At 54.2% G+C, this 19,860-nt stretch overlaps 2 protein-coding genes across 5 annotated transcripts; one reads left to right on the top strand and one right to left on the bottom strand.

Moving 5' to 3' along the window:
- Positions 1–2,134: 2,134 nt before the first annotated feature.
- ADAD2 (adenosine deaminase domain containing 2) lies at positions 2,135–7,916 on the bottom strand. Its single transcript, XM_006183975.2, has 10 exons — positions 7,466–7,916; positions 4,525–4,665; positions 4,177–4,233; positions 3,965–4,090; positions 3,731–3,881; positions 3,484–3,651; positions 3,150–3,379; positions 2,805–3,048; positions 2,421–2,541; positions 2,135–2,334 (listed from the first exon to the last, which is right to left on the bottom strand). The coding sequence occupies exons 1-10, from the start codon at positions 7,914–7,916 to the stop codon at positions 2,230–2,232; spliced, it is 1,794 nt and encodes a 597-aa protein (XP_006184037.1). The 3' UTR covers positions 2,135–2,229.
- A 3,931-nt stretch (positions 7,917–11,847) lies between these two features.
- Positions 11,848–19,719, top strand: TAF1C (TATA-box binding protein associated factor, RNA polymerase I subunit C). 4 transcript variants are annotated; one of them, XM_014558607.2, is made up of 15 exons: positions 11,848–11,986; positions 13,486–13,624; positions 14,734–14,815; positions 14,966–15,063; positions 15,138–15,227; positions 15,323–15,396; positions 15,982–16,220; positions 16,317–16,433; positions 16,512–16,629; positions 16,717–16,788; positions 16,930–17,065; positions 17,190–17,333; positions 17,880–18,054; positions 18,141–18,278; positions 18,356–19,719. In XM_014558607.2, exons 2-15 carry the CDS (start codon positions 13,487–13,489, stop codon positions 19,327–19,329), a joined length of 2,595 nt encoding a protein of 864 aa, XP_014414093.2. In that variant the 5' UTR covers positions 11,848–11,986; position 13,486; the 3' UTR covers positions 19,330–19,719. The 4 variants fall into 4 exon arrangements, with proteins under 4 accessions (XP_014414093.2, XP_014414094.2, XP_014414092.2 ...); XM_014558608.2 differs by lacking the exon at positions 18,141–18,278; XM_014558606.2 differs by having other exon boundaries at positions 16,317–16,629.
- The last annotated feature ends 141 nt before the right edge of the window (positions 19,720–19,860 follow it).

Here is a 19,860-nt window from a genome sequence, read left to right as displayed (position 1 = left end):
TGTCTTAGGAGGGAAGGATTGGACAGGCAGATTTATGCAACATGGGGATGAATATTACTTACTTGGCAGAACACAGCAGAGTTAATGTCATTTTGAATAACTTGTTTACCCACTGATTATGTGATTAATGAATATCAAAAGGCTCGTTGCATAAAACTGCAGTTTGGAATGGCTGGTGTATTTCTGGATCTCTCGGTAGTCACCATCGCAGGACAAATAGTAAATCAATTTAAATTGTCTCCAGGGGAAAACAATGTGTAATAAAGGTGCTAATTAATAGCCTTGGGTGTTTTAAAAATCCTCCCCATTCCTGAAAAAAAATAACCATGAGAAATCATAATTTCAAAGTTGGCCTGAGAAGTGGTTTTTTTTTCTGTTAAATAACAGCACCTAACGGTAAATAACCTAGGTGCTTTTTCAGTTCTACACAAAAATCAGTGCTTACCTGGACTGAGACCCTCCCCTTTCCCACCCTTTCACATACTTCCCTCCGCCCAGTATTTCCTTGCACATGCGCACTCATGAACTCCTGTCCTGCCTTCCGAGGCCTCTCCAACCTCGACTCCCCCTCTCCTGCCCTCCCCGCAGCCACTTTGTCACTCTTTCCCAAGCCCGTCAGCCCGCAGCTTTTTGTCTCAATGGCAAAGGCTGCATCTCCCACTCCTGGTGGCTGTCAGGAAAGAGCCGAGGAGAGATTGTCAAAGTTAGGAGGGAGCTCTCAGAACCTCCAGTTCTCGTTTTATAAAGGTTGGGAGTTTTGTCCAAGATCAGAGAAGCAACGCCAGTGGCAGCCCAGGCAGCAAGGTGGGGATCTGGGGGCTTGGAAGTCAGATGCTTGTACAGGAATCCCGACCCCATGTGCTCTCTGGAAGTTACCCAACTTCACCTTATGAGTTTCCTCATCGGTAAAACAGGGCAGCCATAGCATCTTGTGTGTGGAGTTGGTGGCAGATTTAAATATGACAGTATCTGTAAATCAGCCTCGGGTACAGGGCCTGCTGGAGCCTCTAGCCTGTCAGCTAATTATTTCCTTGGCCACCACCTCCCTCCCATGTACTAGTTAAAAGGGACAGAGCAGGGACCCAGTGGACAGGCAGAGGGGGAGCCTGGGCCTGCAGACAGGAGGGCTGGGGACAACAGGGCACCTGGGTGGCCTTCTGGTTATTCCTACAGATAAATCAACCAAAGTGGACTGAGATTAAGTAGCAGCTGAGACCACACACACCTAGGGGCAGGGAGGCAGCTCGGAAGGAGACACCAAACCAGGGCTTCAGCATTAGCACTGGCCTGGCCCTGAGTGTCGGCCCGGCCTCCCAGCCCCTCTGGGAGAGCAGTCTGTAGTTCTGAACATGAAAATGCTGGGGGTGCAGGAAGCCTCCAGCCTCAGAGTGTGGGGCTGGGGGCCGGTGTGGTCCTCAGCCCTCTGGCCCCAGGTCCCCAGACTTCAAAGCTGCCTGTGCTCCTGCTCTGTGGACTCAGCCCGAGCTGGTGAGGTGCCCAGGCTGCAGACATGTGCACAGCTCTGTGTGTGTGTGTGTGTATGTGTGTGCGAGCACTCGCACGGACTCAGTGTACAGCATCTTCCCTCCTGATGCGAGGTCCTTGGAGAGCCTGCTAACCCCCGCAGACTCACTACAGCCCCCCAAGGAGAACAAAGGAAACCCACCACCTGGCCTGTGAAGCAGGCTCTGTCCCCTCCACCCCATGGGCATGTGGGCTTACCAGGTAGAACAGCTGGGGTGGCCCAGAGGACAGGGACCAGGTCTGTATGACCCCTCTGTTAGCTGCCAGGACTGCCCGACCCACTCACAGAAACCCAGAGGATCTTAAGGGCAGGGATGGGGCTGCCACCTGCCCAGGCCTGCCTCCCCTCTCGCTTGGCAGCCTTCCCCTCTACCCACACAGCAGCCACAGGCACACAGGCTGGTACAACAGCACAGTAACTCTGAGTTGGGGACCCGGCCACCACAGGGGCTTCTCTCTTCACAAATAAAAGGGCTCCAGGATACTCCCTCCCTCCAAAAGCCAACACCACACAGAAACACCAGAAACAGCTTCTTTATTCAAGCCCAAATGTGCAGCAGCTCCCACGCCTCCACCACGTCAGGCCCTCCCTCCCTTTCCAACTCCGCCCAGTGCACCACGTGCTCCCCTGCCATCCTGCCCCTCAGACAGCACCCCTCCAGTGGGTCCAGCTCAGCTCAGGGAACTTTCCCCTGGAGGTCTGTTTCAGTCTCTGAATTTGCCCACCAATGGTTTCGAGGGCCAAGCCCCCAGGCCTTGCTGGTCCAGCAGGAGAGATAGCTGCCGGCGAGCCTCCTGGTAGGGCCCGGCCTAGGGCAGGAGAGGAGCCAGGTTGAGAGAGGGTGCTTGTGGTGGGTATGGGAGAAAGAGAGCTGATGGGGTGGGAAGGGGCTGACCTTGGCTTCCTCATAGGTCTTCAAGGCCAGGAGGTGGGATTTCCCGAGAGCCTGGGCAGCCTGGCGGAAGGCCCAGAGAAAGGCAGCCTTGCAGAGGCGGGAGGGAGGTCCGAGAGCCACACTGGAGATGGAGAGAAAAGGACCAAAGATCAGAGGGAAGCAAAGAACGGAACTAACAGTTCCTCCCCATGGCCCTCAGACTATCTCCTTTGTGCCATGACAATCTTGGGGGTGTCATGGAGTTGGGCACAGAGCTGGAAAGAGGCTGAGCTGGGATTAGAATGCCAGCTGGTGACTAGATGTACCCTCTTTCCCCATGGGCAGGAGGACGGGGACCCCAGCTGCCAGGCCTCCCTATCCAGCCTGCCCCCTGCCCCTTCTCACTTGGCTTTCACACGCCCGGTGGTCACGTCCACAACCTCGACATCAGGGTCCCCCAGGCTCCAGTTAAGGCTGAGGCCGTGGGAGTTGTTGGGGGTGGTGTCGGAGGGGGCCACTGAGGGCCCTGCAAACAGGTGCAGCGTGTTGCGGGTGTAGGGGGGTGGCAGGCATGGCCCCATGACCCCATCTAGGCTGGGCCGGGCATGGATGGCCCTGCTCAGAGTTGGGGGGTCGTGGCAGGGGTCAGCTGTGGGGACAGAAGGCACAGGGCAAGGTCTGAGTCTCTGCCACCTTCTCCCCCTAAAGCCTGCCTCCTGCCCTCAAGCCCTCAAGCCCTCGGGGCCTCACCCAGGACAAGGCTGGTGGCGTAGAGGGGAGGCAGGAAGTGAGCCAGTAAGGCGCCCCCTAGCCCCAGCACAGCCCAGCGTGCCAGCTTGTCGCTGGCCGAGAGGCAGCCCACGTGGGTGTCCCGGAGCGCAGGGGCCACGTAGCACACGGGCTTCAGCTCCCCGCGGACATGGGCCTGTAGGCGGAAGGCGGGGCTGTGCAGGAAGCTGCCCTCCGAGGATGGCGGGAGGCTGCAGGGGCGGCAGAGGACACAGGGGTTAGGGTCAGGGTCACTCTTCCAACCCTACCTATCCCACCTGGCCAAACCAGGCCCCGCCTCGGGTTCCCCACATACTAGATGTCCTGGGCAGCTCCCCTAGGGGTGTTGCTGACGTACAGGTGCAGGAAGATCCGAGGCTTGAGGGCGAAGGAGGTCCCAGGCCCTGGCTGGGGGGCCAGCACGGACCGCTCCTTGCCCTTGGAGCCCCCCTTTGTGGCCAGCAGGAGCTGCCGGAACAAGAACCTGGGGGTGGGAGAGGCAGCAGCTAGGGCGGCTATGTCCTGCCCGGGGCTGCAGCAGAGGCCCCCCCGCTGCCCCTCACCTGAGCAGGGCCCTGCGGGCAATGACCAAACCATGGCAGTCATGGAGCTGCCGGCCCGAGAAGTCCAGCCAGTTGGCACAGCTGCTGCTGCCAGTGCCCAGTGCCACCAGCTGGTAGATCTCCTTGACATGGCCCCTGGCGCCTGGGACCTCTGTGAGGGAAGGGGGCAGAGACAATTGGCCTGAGGCCAGAGGCCCCCCAGCACTTCCGAGGTCAGGGGCAGGGCCACCCCACCTCTCTCCAGGATGACCGCAGCCACAGTCCCCTTGCAGGCCCAGTATGGTGAGCTCGCATCCACCAGACGATCAAAGCTGGCGCTGACCACGGCTGCGCAGCGCTGCTCATGGGTCAGGATGTTCTCTGCACGTGAGGGAGAAGGTGGAAGTGGGGGCCCCACAGGGCGTGCCCTCACTGCCATGGGGTCAGGTCAATGGGGGCCCACCTACCTACGCTCAGGGAGGCGACTGGAGGCCTGCTGGGGGTCTTCGTGGGCTTTGTGGACTCTGGAAGACAGACAAGGGGAGGGCTGCTGTGGGTGCTGGTGTCTGTTCTCTCATACTCTGTCCTTCGGAAGCAGGCCGTGTTGGGGGGGGTCATCTTCCAAAAACAAAAAGTTCCTCTAGCAGTCCCTGCCCCCAAGGAGGGTAGGCTTCAAAGGACCTTAGGGCAGGGGTCAGATCACACCCCCTCCCCAGCTCCCCACAGACCAGGTCCTGATGCCCAGATAGTCTCTGCAGCAACTCCACCCACAGACATGCACCAGCCCCGCCAGGGCTGGGGGCCCTGCCCTGTACCTGAGCTCTCCAGCTGACGCTGGATGTAGTGGAGGGCAGAGAGAGCCGCCTGCTGCTTGGCCTCCAGCTTACTGTTGGCAGTGCCTGCCGGGCAGACCACCCCATCCAGTTCCACGTGCACAGAGAAGGGGAAGCCGGGGTCTGGGGAAGGAAGGGCTGAGAAGTAGCATCCTGCCCCTCATCCTTTCTAGGAGGGCCAGATACCTGCCAGGAAGGAGGACCAGAATGACAAGGAGACGGGCTTGCTGACTCCTGCTCCAGGACAGTGCAGGCCTGGCAAGCTGGTCATCCTCACTCGCAGAATCCTCACAAGCCTCTATGAACAGTTCATACAACCCACTTTATGGAGGGGGCATACAAAGGGCAGACAGTGTGTCTAGGTGGTACCAGGAACCAGATCCAGAGCTACACTGTTCCCAGGATGAAGGTTCCCTGTTGACCCCCAAACACACTGCTCTATTTCTTTTCCACGTGTCTACCAAACACCAGCATTTCAGGTGTTACTTATAATACAACAGAGAAAGAGGAAATCCTAGAACTGGGATCACTTAGTCAAAAGGCATAAACTTATTTCTGTTCATGGTACTTGCTGCTAAATTGTTTCCCAAGAGGACTGCACTTTAAGAAGAGAACCCACATTTCAGCACCCACCCTAGCATGGAGATTCACTCACTTTAAAAGGGCATCAAGAATGCCAATTAGTAGATGCAGAAGGAAAGCTGGCATCAGGAATCCTTTATACGGCAGCCAGGGCATAATAATCAAATCTGGCAACAACCATCAAAGGATGCCAGAACCACAAGGTGACAGTGTTTTGGGGAACAGGATGTCCACACCATCTCAAGATGCCCATCTCAGACGACTGATTAAGCACAAAGGGGAAAGTGAAGACACCTGGCAGTGAAGACACCCTAGTCAGGCCCCTCCCAGCTGACATCCCAGTGGTAGGACAAACAGATCGCAGGCCTCCTGGTGGGGCTCACGGCCAGGGACACCAGATTGCCACATGCACTCCTGCTGATAATGCATGACCTGAACCCAATCCTGAGGAAACAGGCAAACCCAAGTAGAAGGACTTTCTGCAGAACAACTGGCATCAATGTCCCGAAGATGGAGACTGACCGTCTGAGGAACTGTCTCACATAAAAGGAGATTAACGAGGCATGACAGCTAATGTAATAGGTCTTGCTGGACTGGAAAAAAAATGGCCATTATTGTGACTAGCGGCAAAATTTGAATGTGAATGGTAATTAGGTCATAGTAATACATCAGTGTTAAATTTCCATAAATCGATCATTGCACTGCAATTATATAAGACAATGACCTTGTTCTTAGGGAATATATACTGAAGCATTTAAGAGGTAAATCAACATTCAGATTGTTCAAAAAAAATGATGTGGCTATTTACATAGAAACAAATATGTAAGGAGAGAGAGACATATACAGAGTAAATGTGGCAAATGTTAACTGGAGAATCGGGGTGAAGAGTTTACAGGAATTCTTTTATACTATTCTTTGAAAGTTTACCAAAATAAAAATGACTAAAAACATGCCTACTCGTGTCAACAATGGCAAAGGGGACTTTAAGCACAAGGAAGGGCAGTATTATCCAATGGTTTGTTTAGCTCAGGCTCTGAAATCAGACTGCCCTCTCACAGCTACAGCCTCTCTGGACTCAGTCTTCCCATCTGGAAAGTGGTGGCAACGATGTTATGCCTCCCTTGAGGAATATTTGCGAGGACTCAATGAGTTAATGTGTCTGAAGGCCTTCAAACAATAGTAATCATAGTAATAATGATACCTCTATGCAGTGCTGCCCACCATCCAGAACTCAGGAATGTCAGCTATCATCATCCGAATTGAATCGATTTCCTTATTTTCTGTATTCCTGATGCTCTGACATTTGGGGTCGTGAGCCTGGAGAGACCAACTCTAATTTCTGAGTTAATTCCCAGAGGTAGTAAACGACTCCCTGGCAAGCACTGACTCTGATACAGAAACCAACCAATCCGGAGCTCACACCCCAATCATCAAACTCTCACACAAGCCAACATTCTCCATCAACCCTGGGCCAGGTGCTGGACAACTAGGGACCACCCTATAACCCCTAAACTTACTCAGTGTCTTGCCTTACTCAATCCTGTGCTTACTCAGCATATCTTCCCTGTCTCAACCATTCCTCCCCCAGAAAAGCCCAATAAAGGCTCTGGGCTGTGTTGCCCTCTCCTGTTCTACCTGACCACCCTTGTCCTCTCCCACACGGCCCTGCGTGGCGAGCTGTGCCTCCTGTTTCTGTATTTATTTCCTTCACGACGATCATTCTCATGTCTGCTGTCTTACAACACCTGATTAAAACAAATCCCAAGTTGAGTTTTAAATGCATTATCCTTTTTTGAGCTATTTAGTTAGGGTTCTCCTAGGTAGTTTCACAAACCCTCCCAAAAACTTGAGGAATGATTCTCTTGCTATCTCCTTCGAAGCAGGGAATGTGCTGGTTTAAGATTGGAAACCTGAATTCAGGCCCCGGTGTATCACTCTGTCTGTCTGTCTCAGTAGGGGGTGCAGTCGGGGCATAGTAATTATGATATCTCTACGTAGTGTTGTCATTATCAAACTGTGTTTGATAACATCTTTAAATCGGGAACTGGCTCTCACTCACCTGTCTCCTCTCCAATTACAGCTGGCATGGCAACTGTAATTACATGTAACTGGCCCTCAAAAAAGCCTGCTGAAAGGCTGGGTAGTTTGAGGCAGGTTCTCTAAGCAAACCAAGCTTCAGATGTGGATGGACCCTGCCATGATCTGCCAGCTCCATGTCTGGTGTACCTGGTGCTCCTAGCACCAGGCTAATCACAGCAGGTTAGGGCCCAGCTCACAGTCCTCATCGCTTCATTTGGGGTCAGCCCATGGTGTGCTGCAGTCCCAGCCCACTAGGCCTCACCTGGTGTCTTGTCCTCACGGAAGATCAGAGAGACGCCCAAACTGGCCGCGTGCTGAGCTAGCAAGGCCACGGCCTGATCTGGCGGTGGGTCTTTGAGCTGCAGGCTCAGCTGTCTGGCCACCATAGGGAAGTCCCCGACGGACCCTGTGGGCAGGACAGAGACCCTCGGGGACCTCCCCATCCTTCCCCCCGAGTCTTCCCGTGCTGGGGCTGCCCCTACTTCGGCCCCTGCCCCGGGCCCACCATCCCCTGCTGCGGAGGCCTGGAGCTGCCCGCCTTGCTCATTGTCCTCCACATTGGGGGTGGGCACGGGTTCCCATAGGTCTTGCCCCAGGCTGGCTAAGGGCCTCCAGGGGCTGGGCCCAGGGTTGATCTGCAATGACGCCGCCAGGCGGGGCTTTCTGCGACCACCGTCGTCTGTGCCCGGGGCTGCGCTGGCTGGAGAAGCCATGAGGACGCGAGGGCCGAGGCGACAGTGGGCGAGTTCTCACGCTACCTGCGCCCTTTTATGCGCAAGGGTGGGCTCATCCGTGGGGAGCACGTGGCACAACAGACAGTGCAAGGCAAGCTCCGCCCCTACCTCCCTGCTAGCCAATGGGAGCCCACAAAGCTGGGGCAGACGGTGTGCCCAGCCAATGGAAGGCCAGTCTCCCAGACAGCCACAGGCCAAATGTGGACTGAGTGGCCCCTGATCAGTATCCTACTTCTGGGGCGGGGCTTCGGGTGCGAGGTTGGGGTGGGGACCAGGTGATTCCATCAGCCTCTTCTCCACCCTTGTGTGGTCTTGGGGAGGCAAATCTAGCATCTCACCCCTGCTGCTGTCTAAGACGCCCCACAAAGCGCACCCCATTATGCCAGCCCTCCCTCAGCTGCTTAATTGAGCCGGGCGGGGTGGGGTGGCGATTCTCATTCAATAAAGGAAGGTGTTCTCAATTGTACCAGCTGCACAGAATCTTTAGGACCTACATTTAAAAACTATTAACTATAGACCCTCCTGAAGCCAACATACGTGCTCTAAGTGCGCTCTAGTTAAAATCTGTCATTTGGTACCCTGTCCCCACCCCCCCCTTTTTTTTTCCATAAGGGATCTTGGATCGGCTCATAAAAATATCGCAAGATAGCAATTCTTTAAGATGAGGAACTAAGGATGAAGGAGAAACAACAGAAATAAAATGAAGTTAGGGATGAAGACAATTTACATACGGCCTGCAATGATGCAACACAATTGCTTGAAGGTGGCCGAAATTTTAAGAGTCTTGTAGGAGCCAGGGAACACATGACTGATTACTCAGTTCACAGTCTGCAAGTTTTGTCGCTGTTACTGCTGCTGCTGCTGCAGATTGCTACCTTTGGTCTGAAAACACTAACCAGGATTGGGGCAGTGTGGATACAGAGGCATATGAGGAGCAATTGGTAGAACCAGTAACATTTGACTTGGGAAGAGCAGGTGTGGGAGGCAGGATAGATTCAACCTCTCAAATGTTCTAAAGATTGGCATCAGGATGCACAATTCTGGTTTTTTTGGTATGTGTAGCCCAATGACCAGAATTACACCTAGTAGAAGGACAGCATAGCAGGTGTTCAGGAATGGAATGATGGCATAGAGACTTAACTAGAGTTGCCAAACCCAGAAACATCACTAACAGGACACTGTGTGAACAGTGATATATTCATACCACGGACTGTTACTCAGTAATAAAAATTTCTTTTAAAAGGAAACAAATCACTATTTCTTGCACAATATAGGGAATTGCATGTGCATGTTGAGTGAAAGAAGCTGGACTAACAAGACTATGTTCTGCATGATTCTATTTATATAAAGTTCTTGAGGCAGCAAAATTAATGTGGCAATGAGTCAGAATCATGGTTACTTCTTCAAGGAGGCATTGACTGGGAAGTGGCACCAGAGAATTTTCTGGAGTGATGGAAATGTTCTCGGTCTTGATCTGGGTGGTGGTTTTGTGGGTTTATATGTATGTAAAAGCTTGATGAGTGTACACTTAAGACTTGTTTTTTATAGCATGTTAAGTTTATTTTAGTAACAAGAGGAAACCTAACAGCTTGTTTATAGAAAGGAAAGAAGGAAGAAATGGAATTGGCCTCTCTGTGCAGAAGCTGAATGGGTGATGTGTAGTGGTGTGGTAGCCAAAATAATGGTCCCCCAAAGATGTCCACATCCTGATTGCTATGGCCTATGAATAGGTTATGTCATATGGCAAGGGGGAATTATGTATGCAGGTGGAATTAAGGTTTCTAATCAGTCGTGTTTAAGAGGGGGGAAGATGATCTTGGATTATCTGGGTGGGCCCAGTGTAATCACAAGTGTCCTTAAATGAGGAAGAAACAAGACTCAGAATCAGAGATACGGCATCACGAGAAAGATTCAACTAGCTGCTCCTGCCTTTGAAGGTGGAAGAAGGCCAGAGCCAAGGAATGCAGGCAGCTTTCAGAAGCTGGAAAAGGCAAAAAACGAAACAAAAACAAAAACAAAAACATCTCTACCCTACAGTCTCCAGAAAGGAACATGGCCCTACTGACACCTTGATTTTAGCCCAGTGAGACCCATTTCAGTCTTCTGACCTCCAGAACTGCATGATATTATGTTGTCTAAAGCCATTAAATTCGTGCTGATTTGTTACAGCAGCAATATGAAACTAATATAAATGGCCTTCAACTCTTTTGGTATCCATACCCCTAAAATAATTTTGAAAACCTGTATAGCCCCAGTGTTTTAGTCACAAGTTTAAGTAGTTACAAAAGGTGCAATTTCTGATTTAGTATATATTATAATCATCTTTCCAATATATTTTCACCAAAACCATGGAGATGCAGACCTAGCTTATTCTGTTTATGAAAAATGCTCTCCAAATGATTTAATTGGCAAAGCTTACCCTCACAGTCAAAGCACTCAGCTAAAGTGGAATTGCTTCCTATCAGAAACACAGTCTAATTTCATTTTTTTTCAATTTAAATAAATGTGTTGATATTTTCTCAGAGGGACTATCTCATTTCATTCCCCCTTCCATTGATTCAAATATGCATTGGCATCCCCTCTTCTAGCTGTTTGGGATATGTCTGTGACCAACATAGACAGAAGAATTCCTGCCCTCACAGAGTGACTTCTGAATTTTATTTCTAAGGTAGCTGAGAAGGTTAACCTAGAGGTTGAACTCTCAATAACAAAGTGTTACAGCTCACTTCTTTTTTTTTTTTCCTTTTAAAAAGACTCTTTATTGAAGTATAGCATACACACAGAAAAGCACACAGATCGTTCAATGAATTTTCATGCACTGAACACACCCATATAACCAGCACACAGATGAATGAACATAATATTATCAGCCCCCAAGAGCCCCTCTCTTGAACCCTTCCATCGATACTTGTTACTGAACATGCTTTTCACTTTCTGCTGAAGGAATTCTTCTTTTTGGAATTGCCCCCTTGTTCAGCACTCATCTCGGGCAACAACACTCCACAGAGGGGAACAAAGCGATTGTGAACAAGGAGATAGGAAAGGAGAGCTGTCTGATTCCAAGTATCTCCCAGATAAAATCTATATAGATGGAGGCTGAGAATTTGGAAATTGATTCCTTAAGATAATGGTTCTCAAAGGGTGGTGACTGGACCAGCAGCATCAGCATCACTGGGAACTCATTAGAAATGCAATTCCTTGGATCACATCCCAGACCTACTGAACCAGAAAATTCTGGGGTTGGGGTCCAGCAAACGGTTATAATAAGTCCTCTAGGGGATTCTGATGCACACTCAAGTTTGAAAACTGCTGGGCTGGATAATGGTAATATTTATTATCGCACAGTGGTTCTTAAAGCGTGGCCCCCCAAGACAAGCAGAATCAGCATCACCTGGGAATTTAGGAATACAAATGGTTAGGCCCCACTCCAGGCTCACTGACTCAGAAACTGTTTTAATACATCCTTCAGGTGACTCTGATGCACTCTAGGATTTGAGAACCAATGCCTAAAGCTATTTTGCCTGACCACTGGGAAAGTCTCATGCACCCCCCAAGAGTACCTGTACCCCTGTTTGTAAAGCCTGCTTCATAGGATGTAAGGATGATCAGTAGAATTCCTACTGACCGACACAGTACCTGGCTCATAGTAGGTACTCGGTGTTTTCTGAGTGAATTAATACTCACAACAATCCTGTAAAACAGGAAGGTCGTTAAGCAGAGATGGGGTTCGCACTCCCGTCAACCTGGACTTCACTATTGGGATTGTATGCGATTTTATTTCTACGGCCCACAGCGCCGCCTCCACTCCGATTTCACCTCCGCCCGGGAGGTGGCGCTCTGGGGCGCCCAAGAGGCCAGGCTGAGAGGCGGGAGTTCCTGCCTTCGAGGGCGCACTTCCGGCACAGCCCGGAAGACGGGTGGTTGTGGGATCGGTCTGCAGAAGGCGCTGGAGCTAGGTTACCGCTTTTGAGCTCACCTGTGGCACGAGGGTCTGGAAAGCGTCACTCGGAGGTCCGTTTCCCAGACGAGCACCGCTCGGCACGAACCACGTAAGTGCGCGCGCCGCCTGGACGGGATGGAGAGGCGGGTCCCTCTACTCAAGTCCACTGGCCCCAAGCTGTGTAGCTTTGGGACAAGTCGCCCAAAATCTGCGAAGTGGGTTGTTAGCAGCCGCCCGCTCATGGAGTGGTGAGGGTCTCACCAATGTAAAGGGTGGTAGCAACCACACAGCGCTTGATGGGAGATCTCTGCTGCTGTTGTTGGGTTGAAATGCTGGGGCCTGGAGGTTGAGCGGGAAGAGGTGGGCGGGGAGGACGTGGCAGAGGATATGTACGAGGGGAAGGGCGGTCTGGACCCCATTCCCATCCCCTGGCAGGCGCGCTTTTTGACGTGACTGGCCTGGCATTCATGCAGACCTTTGCCACCTTGGAGTTCTAAAGGGACATGGAGAGCCCAGGGAGAGGGTAGGAAGTCGAGGCTATCTCGTGTAGGGGCTTCTCTGAAGTCGTGGCTCTCCACCGGAGCCCTCAGCCCGTCTGCGTTTGTTTGAGGCTGTTTGTTCCTTTCTCCTCTCATTCATTAACTCCTGGATTTGTTCTTTCAGTTTATATGTATTGATTGTTACCAGGTAGCAAATATCAAGGCATTGGGGATAAAGGTTCCTCCCCAGTGGTATTATTAGAGCAGTTTGGAATCAAGTAGCTTCATCTTTAAATATCCAGTCACACATTCTAACGTGTGCTCTGGAGGAATGATGCAAGGTGTTGTGGGATAGGGTTGGGGGAACTGGGAGAGGCTTCCTGACTCAAAACCTGAAGAATGAGTAGGATTTTGTAGGTGGGTAGGAAGGGCAATGGTATTCATTCTAAGTGGAGAGTTAGTGTGAAAGGGCTCTGCAGTGATGTAGATTTATTATTATTCAACACACGGTCCGTTGCATTTTTTTGGAAAATACTGTACCTGACAATGGGAAGACTCACCCCTGGCTTTGAGGAACTTGAGTTTGTCTCGGGAGTGTAGCCTAGAGTGTAGGGCGTGTAGTCTAAGAATGTATCTTGTAATACAATACATAAGAACGGGAGGGAAGCTGACCCCTCTCCCCCTCCCTGACCTCAGTTCCCTGTCACTAATCTCCTTGTTCATTCTGTGGCTGCCCATTTGTTTCTTAGACTTCCTGCCCCAGAACTTTTGTGCATGCTGTTCACTCTGCCGGGCACCATCTTCCCAGCGGTTGGAATGGTACTCTCCATCTTTAGACTTAGGTTGTGCCGAATGCCACCTTCTCAACAAGGCTTCCCTGGCTTGCACTGCTAAAACCACACCCTCGGCCATCGCTATCCCCTCACTTCCTGCTAGTTGGTTGCTTTGAATATAGCACTCACTACTGTCAGGCATTAAGCTACATGTTCATTTGTTCTTTCTTATCTCGTACCTCGAAGAAATTATACTCCTCTTGGGGCACTTTTCAGTCTCCCAGAAATCTGGGAAGCCGTTGTCAGTGTCAGGCCTCGCTCAGAGGCCAGGGTAACTTGTCATTCCTGTTTTCCAGGATGGACTTCCCCAGCTCCCTCCCGCCCTCATTGTTTATGACTGGCCCACTTGGTCTGAGCGATGTCCCTGATGTGTCCTTCATGTGCAGCTGGAGAGATGCGCTAACCCTACCAGAGTCCCCACCCCAAGCCTCTGAGGTGAGAATGGCAGGAGAGCCCTGGCGGCTCCAGGGTGGGTGCCTCCGCTTGGCCCCCCTTCCCTAGCATTCTCACAGTTGGCAGGAGTACAGGTTGGGGTGGCATTAGCACAAATCTGCTAAGACACAGGCTGAGTCAGAGTCCCCTTTTTTGGGGACCTGGGGCGCCCAGTATCCATAGAGTGTTTACTGAGCGAGAGCTGCTGGCTTGCTCTTTCCTGCCTCCCTCTCCCCCCATCTTTCCTTCCTCTATTTGTTCAACAAATACTCACTGAACAGCCCTTACTCTGCTATGTGCCTTATCAGGCCCTGGAAATCCACAGTGAGTAAGTCATCAGATGCACTCCCTGCCCCATCGAACAGAGTTGGGTGAGTGAGAGTAGCCAAGTGAACAGACCTGAGGATAAAATCCTTACAAAGTGTAGGAATGGCTCTGAGTGAAACCAGAGCATGCCGAACCAGCAGAGTGGGTGAGGTGGGGATGGGAGGGGAGACTTCCTGGGACACGAAGGACACCCACTCTTTCTCTGGAAGCCTAAGCCATCTGGCTGCCACTTGGAGACAGGCTGGCTGAGGATTACCCCAGGCAGAGGCAAGTGTGTGAGAGAATTAAAAGTCACTATTGTTGGGGGTGGGGCGTCCTTGAGAGAGTGGGGATTACATCAAATCGGCCCCTCCAGGAGCCTGGCTTGCCGCCTCTTCTGTCCCCCAGCGTTGAGCTGAGCCTCTCAGGCCAGCCCTGCAGTGGGAGCAGTGCAGCCTCTGGGTGTCCCAAGTAAGTGACCGCAAGGTCTGCCCTGAGTGGAAGTGAGCCAAGTGGAATTCGGGTTGGCCGGTGATGGCGTGGGGGCGCCTTTGAGAGCCAATGAAGCCTGGAGGTCAGAAGCACAGACAGGAGTCAGGCTGCCTAGGTTCAGATTCATTTTCCTGGCTGTTGGCTGGGGCAAGGGACAGCCTTTCTCTGCTTCCATTTTCATCAAAAAAGTAGCGGTGACTATCAGACCAGTTTGGCAGGCACCTTGTGACGGTTGAATGAGTTAATAAAAGACAAGTGCTGGTGACAAGACTTGCACTCCCTGTTACCGTACGATCATGTTTGTGTTTCCTCAGAACGGGGCTCCACACTTGGCGAAGGGCCTGCTCTGGGAGCCAGACACCCCTGGGCCCCTTCCTTTGCTGCCTCCTGGTCCCGGTAAGGATCTTGGTCCCCAAGGACCCCCCACCCCAAGACCATTTCTCTCCCTGCCGATTCCTTCCACATCCACGGGGTCCTTGACACCTCCAGTCACTTGAGACAACTGGCCCCACTCTGGGCCCTTCTCCAACCTCACTCTTCCCTTAGATCCTTGGGACCCTGGCTTGACTGCCCGGGATCTGCTTTTCCGGGGAGGCTACCACTTCCGAAGACAGCCCCGTGCTGTGCTGGACGTTACTGAGCAGGTAAGTGGCCCCATGGTGGACAATGCGGTGTGGCGGGTGCAGGGCTTAGTGACCTGGCTCCTCTCCTCCCACAGCTCAGCCAGTTCCTGTGGGACCATGGGGATATCGCCTTTGCACCCCTGGGGAAGCTGATGCTAGAGAATTTCAAACTGGAGGGAGCTCAGGTGAGTAAGCCCTGGCTAGCCAGGGGAGGGGGCGCCCCACTTCATGCTGGGGTGAGCCCTAGGGCGTGTGAGCTTGACAAGGCCTTTCCACGCAGAGTCGCTCTAAGAAGAAGACAGTGGTCAGTGTGAAGAGGCTACTCCAGGACCTCGGTGGACACCAGCCCTGGGGGCAAGTGGCTAGTGAGAAAGGATGGGATGGGCAGGCCTAGCTGGTGGAGGGGATGTGGAAGAAGCCAGGGCATCCCTCACAACTGCCTCCACACCACCACCACACAATAGTGGAGGGGAAGAAGGAATGTGAGTTCATGGACTGTAGCCATAGCTGCATCCAGGTGTTCAGATGTTAACCAGGCTCTTTATTTTCTCATCCACTTGTCTGTGCCTGGCTTAATTCCTAGACAGACTGTTTCCAAGTGGCAGCAAGCTGGTTTATGATTCCAAGGAAAGGACTAGTATCCTTCCTGAGGTACCAGCAGAAGTCCTGGGAAGTGTGTGGTTGGCTTGGCTTGGGTGTCATGCCCATCGTGAGCCGATCACTGTGGCCAGGGGCAAAGGTGGGCTCTCAGTGGCTAGATCTGGGTCATGTGAATGCCCCTGCATTGCAAGAATAGATAGGGTGGGGTGATTTCTCAAAGCATAAATTTCTAGGTTGATTAAAAAACGTGTCTGCTACAGCTGGCCTCCCTTGGGATGGTACCCAGGCCTCCTCCCCATCACCCATAGCCTGACCCACCTGCTGTCCTTTCGCCTGTAGTTGTCCCTGGGCTTACCTCAGCTACCGACAGCGCCGTTTCTCCATCCTTGGGGGCCCCGTCCTGGCTACATCGCTGGCGCGCCTCCTGGGAGAGCTGCTACATGAGGAGCTGGCAGCACGGTGGGAGCAGCTGCTCCTGGACGACGCCTTCACTGGGGGTGCGCTAGCCTGGGTGCCTGGCAGGATGCCCGGGGCCGGGCAGCTGGTCTACCCTGCAGGAGGCGCCCTGGACAGGCTGTGTATCCTTCCTCACTGGACGGGTTCCAGGGATGGGCAGGAAGTTGGGGGGCTTAAGTGAGCAGATCTCATGACCTTCTCCTTAGCAAGAGGCCCAGATTTCCAAAAGGTCAGTCTGACCCCAGGCAGTGAGCCCCGGGTTCTCGGGGACCCTGGCCACATCCAGCTCCGCGGACCTGTCCGGCAGGTGGTGACCCGCACTGTGCAGGGAGAAGGTAAGGCCCATAGACACCTCCGTCCCCTGCTGACTGACTTGCTGCCTGACCATAACCCTGACCTTCTCTGTCCCTCAGCTCTGCTGGCAGTCCGCTCTGACTACCACTGTGCACTGTGGAAGGTCGGTAAGCCAGGGCAGCCGGCCCCTCTCCAGGTGCTGCAGGTTGAGAAGGGGGCCACCGGGATCAGCCTCAGGTGAGGCGCTTCAGTGGGGCTGGTGTGTGAGGAGATGGGCCTCAGGGAAGGGGGTGACCCAACATTAATCACGTGTGTGCCCTGTAGCCCTCACCTGCCAGGAGAGCTGACCGTCTGCAGCCGTTCTGGAGCTGTCTGTCTGTGGAACCCCCAGGATGGGTAATGCCCCTTCCCCATAAAAACTATCCACCCCAACAAATAGTTGCCCAGAACTTGGCCCGTGTGCTGGACCCCGGGCCGGGTTGCCCCATCTCCCCGCATCAGTCCGTCTCCGCCTCACGGCTGGCCTGTCTCCCCAAGGCTGCGGCAAGTCTACAAGGACCCCGAGACCCTTGTATTCCGAGACCCCTCTCCCTGGCGTTGGGCAGACTTCACCGCCCACCCTCGAGTGCTGACTGTGGGTGATCGCACTGGAGTGAAACTCGTCGACACTCAGGTGAGGACGGGGTGCTCCCCGGGGAGGGCATGACAAGCAGCAGGGCAGCGGGTCTTAGGCCGCCAGCAGTGGCTGGTGCCATGGACATCAGAACGTGGGAGTGCTGACCTGGCTGTCTCCCCAGGGTCCGCCGGGCTGTGGTCTGCTGCTTTTTCGGGGTGGGGCGGAAGCATCGTGCCAGAAAGGGGAACGTGTCCTACTGACCCAGTACCTGGGGGACTGCAGCCCCGAGTCTCTGCAGCCCACATTCCACCTTGTCTGTACCCAGGTAAGTGATGCATCTCCCTCCTTCCTCTCCGCCACGCACTGTCTCAGTCACTGGAGACAGTCCTAGGTGACTGCGGGTGAAGGAGGAAGAGGGTAGGGATGAGGATGGGGAACAGTAGGCAAAGCTGGACAGTCTCCCCTCCTGTGTCAGGAAAAGGGGAGGAAGTCTGAGGGTCCCCAAGGGTCTCACTGCACCCCCCTCCCCAGGACCTGGGGTGTTAGTGGATATGTCTCAAGCTTATGTTCCAGGGTCGGGTGAGCATGGGGAGGGCTGGGTGACAGCTTCTCCTGGGAGCCCTTCTCCCAGTGTGGCTATTGGGTCAAGGGATGGTGCCACCTGCTCGGGAAATGCCTTCTGTTGGGGGGCTGGGCAGGCGAGTCTGAGAGGTGGTCAGGGCGGGTCCTGAGTGCTGTGATCCATTGGGGTTTGCACTCATCCAGAGAGCCACACAGGGCCCTGGAAAGACCTGCCCAGGGAGACCTGTCCCATCACGCTCATGCCGCACACTTACATCATTTCCTTTCCATCTTCTTCCTGGGCCCCCAGTTCTCGCTCTACCTGGTAGACGAGCGTCTCCCCTTGGTGCCTCTGCTGAAGTGGAACCATGGCCTCTCTTCCACTCCTGTGGTGGCCCAGCTGCTGCCCCCGCCCCGCCCTGGCTGCCCACGGCCACTGCTCCTGGCAGGCCAGGCCGGAGAGCTGCAGTTGCTGCACATCACAGGTGAGGATGGGGTGCAGGTGGGAGGCGGGCAGGAGGTGGGCAGGGCTGATCTGGGATGAGGCCTCAGCTGTCTGTCCTTCCTCCAGGAGAGGGGGCCTCCACGCCCCGGCTGGCAGGGCCCCCACAGTCTCTCCCCTCCAGGAGCAACTCTCTCTCTGCCTTCCCCCTGCTGGAGCCCAAGAGTCAGTGGCGGCTGCAGGAGCGGCTGAGCGCGCCAACCATAGGTGCACTGGGGTTGGGGGATGGGTTTGGGGAGCTGCACTCCTACTAGGCCATGGGGTCATTGTCCTTTTGCCTCCAGGTCTGGCCGCCACTGTCCTGCCCTCTGCCTCCACACCAGTCCTGTCACTCTTCCAACTCTCGGCAGCTGGAGATGTCTTCCACCAGCGCCTCCACCTCCAGGCAGACCCCAGGCCCGACTCTCCTGCCCCTACGGCTTCCTGGACCCCCCGGGCCACTTCCCGCTGCAGCCGGTGGCTGAAGACCCTGCTAGAGGTGCCTCTGACTCCCCCGATGTGGGCTGCACCCACCTTCTCCCACCGCCGTCTGCTGGGCAGCTTTGAGTCACGAGAGGTTGAGGGGAAAGTGCCAGAGGGTCTCCGCACAGCCATGGCCGAAGGGCGGCTCCTGCAGCACAGGGACCTGGGCTTGCTCCCAACCAGAGAGCAGCCCCCTGCGCCCGAGCCGGGCCCTGAGGATGAGCTCAGTGAGCGTTTGGAGGCAGCCTGGGAAGGCCAGGTGGCGGCCTGGTGGGAGAGGCGTCAGGGCGGCAGCTCAGGGCCTGGGAAACAGCCCAAGCGGCACAAGCGCCGGACTCAGCTGTCCAGCACCTTCTCCTCGCTCAGCGGCCGCTTGGACCTCTCGGATGCCACCAGCCCCCCTCGCAGCCCAGACCGGACAGTTCCTGAGGCCAGGCCTCAGCCCCCAGTGACCCCACCCTCCCAGGAGTTGACCCAGGGGCCGTGGGCAGAGGGGATCCCCTCGGAGCGGCAGCAAACCCTCCGGGACTACATGGCTGAGCTGCCTCTCCAAGGGGACACCCCAGGAGGGGCCTCTGCACCCTCCTCCCAGACTTCCAGCATCCGAGGCACCTCCTCCAGGCAGCAGACCCTCCGGGACTGCACTGTCAAGCTGCAGCTCCGAGGAGACACTGCAGGGGGTGCTTCCATGCCCTCCTCCCAGACCTCTAGCGTCCGGGCCACCCTCTCCAGGCAGCAAGCAGCCATCCTCTCCGGTTCTCAGCCGCTCCGGAAGAAGCCCCGCATGGGCTTCTGAGGGCTGGGAAGCTGCCTCCATCTCCAGGGAGCCCCTCATCCTGGACCAGCTGTGCCTTTCATGGTGGAAACAGAAAACAGAACAGTCTCTGGGGTGTGGACCTTCCTGCTTCCCAAAGGCCATTGTGACTGAGCAGACAGTTGTGCTTGAAAGTGGGGCTTCGGTCAGCCTGAGGGCCCCAACGCACACAAACCCCTCGACACTGGGTGACGGTGCCGGCTCCTCCCCGTGATCGGTGACAGTGGAGTGTGCTGCTGCCACAGAGCGGGCTGGTGGTTAGTGTGAGTGTGTGAAGCAGGTTCTACCTCCATCTAATGTTTCATAGGAGGCACTTTGGCCCCACGTTTAGGGATTGAGTAAACTTGTCATATGAGCTTGGTTTTGAATGAGCAGGTTTCTCAGGCCAAGTCATTTCCCTTTGTTTAGTTTATGACACCGACACAGAAAGTTCTTCCTCCATGGTTTTGTGGCTCCATGGAAAGTCTGCTCTCCTGTGGGGAAAAACTCCCTGGAAATTGCACAGGACCCTGG

Source organism: Camelus ferus, chromosome 9, assembly GCF_009834535.1.
Source record: "Camelus ferus isolate YT-003-E chromosome 9, BCGSAC_Cfer_1.0, whole genome shotgun sequence".
Taxonomy (NCBI): domain Eukaryota; kingdom Metazoa; phylum Chordata; class Mammalia; order Artiodactyla; family Camelidae; genus Camelus; species Camelus ferus.
This window is presented reverse-complemented; position numbering and strand designations above follow the sequence as displayed.

What these genes read in the sequence shown, in the direction of transcription:
- ADAD2 (XM_006183975.2), bottom strand. Translation starts at nt 7,916, where the DNA reads ATGGCTTCTCCAGCCAGCGCAGCCCCGGGCACAGACGACGGTGGTCGC. An exon ending in CCGTGAGGACAAGACACCAG is followed by an intron (nt 4,666 to 7,465) that starts GTGAGGCCTAGT and finishes TTCCTTCCCCAG; the next exon opens with ACCCCGGCTTCCCCTTCTCT. An exon ending in GCGTCAGCTGGAGAGCTCAG is followed by an intron (nt 4,234 to 4,524) that starts GTACAGGGCAGG and finishes TCTGTCTTCCAG; the next exon opens with AGTCCACAAAGCCCACGAAG.
- TAF1C (XM_014558606.2), top strand. Translation starts at nt 13,487, where the DNA reads ATGGACTTCCCCAGCTCCCTCCCGCCCTCATTGTTTATGACTGGCCCA. An exon ending in TCAAACTGGAGGGAGCTCAG is followed by an intron (nt 15,228 to 15,322) that starts GTGAGTAAGCCC and finishes CTTTCCACGCAG; the next exon opens with AGTCGCTCTAAGAAGAAGAC. An exon ending in GCTGAGCGCGCCAACCATAG is followed by an intron (nt 18,279 to 18,355) that starts GTGCACTGGGGT and finishes TTTTGCCTCCAG; the next exon opens with GTCTGGCCGCCACTGTCCTG.